The 3617-nt window shown below is 35.3% G+C and overlaps 1 protein-coding gene across 1 annotated transcript; it reads left to right on the top strand.

Moving 5' to 3' along the window:
• The first annotated feature begins 2718 nt into the window (after window positions 1-2718).
• Window positions 2719-3582, top strand: LOC110019626 (transcription repressor OFP1-like). The gene has a single exon (XM_020717367.1). It carries the CDS (start codon window positions 2719-2721, stop codon window positions 3580-3582), a length of 864 nt encoding a protein of 287 aa, XP_020573026.1.
• Window positions 3583-3617: the final 35 nt, after the last annotated feature.

Here is a 3617-nt window from a genome sequence, read left to right as displayed (position 1 = left end):
GATTCTCAAATCTTTCTCTAATGTTCTAGTTTTCATCAATTAGCAAAATTTTATTAAAGGTTTGAACATGGTACCCCTCACAAGTAACATTAAGAAAGAACAATTTTCTAGGACGTCCATTGCTTTTAAGTCCTTTAATTAAATAAAATTTTTTATGGCTTACTCACTTATTCTTAACTACCTACATTTTATAAACCTTTTAAGTTCTCTTATAATGTGTACAAAGTGGGCATTGATGGGGGTACTCGGTTAATATGAATATTATGCTTATTATTTTAGTAAGAAATTATATAGCATCAAACAATTGAAATTCATTTGTAGTTGAATATTGTATGCAACATTATAAATTACAAGACATGAAATTGACTACTTATTGCATATTGAAATCATTCTTCATTCAAGTGACCATTCCATTAAATTAATTTGCTCTCATAAAAATGCAATCATAAGCATGCCAAGTGAGTAGAATTTTACTTGGATTATATTTTTATTCTACATTACAATGGGATTAAAAATAAAATTGTTTATGCACATTGTCAAGTCACCTTAGTAATATCATCCTTGGATTCATAGATACATAATTTCAATAAATAAATGAAGAGTAAAGAGAATAACCTAATTTTTATGTCCTCCAATAAACAATAGAGAAAAGAAACATTTTTCTTTAATGACCTTGTTTTCTCTTTTTTTACCATTACAAAGGGACATCACTGGACCATTTTACTGAAGACTTCTTGATCAACTAGTTACCTTCTAGGGTGTAGTGTGACATTTTAGAATGGAAAAGATTATTAATGTAGTAGAAAAACATCCAAATTCATTTTGCCCATCAAATCTATGATTTAAATTTACATTAGTTCATATGTCTTAATATCATATATATTAAAATATATCTTATATATTGAACTTCTAATGAAATAACTCTAAGTTTTATCTTCAAAAGTTTGATTAGAAAGGTCATTTAAGAATATATAGATCAATCCATCAAGCTTGAAGTATCACATAAGTGCATTTCCACTATTAGTAAAATGACAATTTCCCAAAAAGAAAAAATAATAATAATGTTGTTAGTCTTGATTGTAAGGTTGTGCCAGAGTAAGATAACGATAGAGGATTCCAACTCCTTGTTTGCCCACTAAAAGTTTCACATATCTTTCTTTTATCTGCCCAACAGACCCAACCTGCTATTCTAATAAATTCACAGGTGGTCTATTTGACCAAGTACTCCATTAACCATGAAAATGAAAGCATGTCAAATTAAATCTAATGGCACTGCCATTTTATAGGAAAGTTTGGTCTCCGTCTAGTCGTGCCCATGTAGTGAGATCATATATATCTCCATAGTTTAGTTAGCATCGCATGACATTCTCATAAAGTATTTCTGCTTTCCAAATTAAACAACATCAATTAATTCAACAATGGAACAATTTCCTCAACCAACTTTATGATAATAGCGCTCGAATGCTTTGCATATTGGTTAAAAATGAAACTGAAAAAATTCAAAATATCTGGTTCAAATGTTCACTATAAGGACTCATTTGAGGTGTTACAGGAAGTGGGGAAAACATTCTATTGTCGTTGGGATGATAATCTTCGCCGACTTCATTTCTACCGCAAATGGCGACTTCAACCAAAGTCCAACCGTAAAGGCGCCATCAATGATGGGACTCGCTTCTTCTCCCCTATTTCTCTCATAATTTAACCATCTGCTATTTTTCTATTCAAATAGGAGAAATATTTTCATACGGAATACGTACGCAGAGCTGCATGCTTAATAACTCCTCGATAACCTTCGCTTCACGGTTATTAGGAAATTATTAGGAGGTTATTGAGGTATTAATTTCAATAACATATAACTTTAATAACTTTCTAATAACCTTTGCGGGTTCTATTTTGATTTTATTCATAAATTATTATAGAAGTATTGCGAGGTTAATAAAGTATGCACACAGAACTGCGTGCGCATTCCGTATGTAAATATTTCCCTTCAAACAGACCTGTAACAGGCAGTAAGTTGAAAATGATGTTTTTTAGAATTTTGTTTTTAAATTAACTTTTCTCTGTGGCAGGAACCTATCAAATTGAGGCCTAACTGAAAAAATAAGGTTAGTGATGATACATTTAGGAGAATTAATATTTATTAAAGGAGCGAATGCATGCATACCGTGATATGGGAGTGATATTGTATCTCAACATCACCCCAATATCACCAATGTCAATACCACCCATCGGTACTTAACTCACATCATCATGTCCACACTAAGATTTATTATACCTATATTTGATTCGGAAGATGAATAAGATGTTGCCCGTTGAAGGATGGACCAGTGAATGCCACTTGGAAAATTTTGAAATCTCTTTTTCCCTTCCCCTACCTCACTTTTTGTGCTGGGTCCCAACCCTGGCTTAAAGACGCTGCCTTGCTTCTCTTTCTTCAACCGGTCTGTCCTGCCTCGGCTTATGAATAGAGGGAAAGCCAGCGAGAGAGAGAGAGAGAGAGAGAGGATTGCAAACTTTACACTTTCTTGCTTTCATCGCCTTTCTAGCTAATATACCAGCCAAGTTGAAAGGCAACAGCGCCACAAGGGCGTTATTTATTAGTTTCTGATTCCTTCTTTGAATTGTAGAAAGAAGCTTTGAGAAAGACAGAAAGGGAAAGAAAAAACAAGTTTATGCCTCCTCTTTTTCCTTGCTTCTAATTTTTTGTGAATCCTATTCATGGGGAGGTGGAGATACAAATTCAGAGCTTTCCGACTATCCGAAATGATGCCAAATTCATGGCTCAATAAGCTGAGGGACATGAGAATCAGAAGAAGCAAAGGTAGCAGAAAAGTTCAGAATTCCATGAAAACCGGAAGATCCTTTGAAAACCAAAAGCCAAGCCGAGAAGCGCCACAAAAGCAAGCATATGACCCAAACAGACCGTCCAATTATATTCCAAGCGGAAACAGAGTAGAAAAACTTCCTTATTCTCCCACGCCTTTCGATAAACCGAGAAAAACCAAGCCAAATATTCGTAAGAATCCGCTGAGCACTCAAAACAAGCACATCTCTTCCTCTCTGTCTTCCATTAATAATTCCAAAGAACAGAGCTCCTCCTTTCCAAGCTCAGAGCCAGCCCATGAAACTCCTCTGCACCACTTGGACGGTGTCTTATTCTCTACTGATTTTAATCTTTCCATTATTCTTCCTCCTATAGTGACTAAGCCCATCAAGAAAGCGACACATGAACCCGACATAGCAGCTGGACAACCAATCCACGTAAGGAGGTTATACACGTCCCAAACTCCACGAAATAAGATGCGATTGAATTCACCCAGGCTAGCAAAGAAGAGGCTACGACAGAAGAACGGGTTGGCTGATAGCTTCGTGGTGGTCAAGTTTTCGTCAGACCCGGAAAGTGACTTCAGAGAATCCATGCTAGAGATGATCTTTCAGAACAATCTTTGGGCTTCGAAGGATTTGGAGGAGCTTCTCTCTTGCTATCTTTATTTCAATTCGGACGAGTATCACGATCTCATCGTGCAGGCTTTCAAGCAAATCTGGTTTGATCTTACTGTCATGAACCTGCAATACAAGTAGCTTGAATATATATATATATATATTTTAGTTTTTTT

This window comes from Phalaenopsis equestris, unplaced genomic scaffold (genome assembly GCF_001263595.1).
Source record: "Phalaenopsis equestris unplaced genomic scaffold, ASM126359v1 Scaffold000065, whole genome shotgun sequence".
Classification (NCBI taxonomy): domain Eukaryota; kingdom Viridiplantae; phylum Streptophyta; class Magnoliopsida; order Asparagales; family Orchidaceae; genus Phalaenopsis; species Phalaenopsis equestris.
The sequence above is the reverse complement of the archived record's forward strand: the minus strand, read 5'-3'. Positions and strand labels throughout refer to the sequence as shown.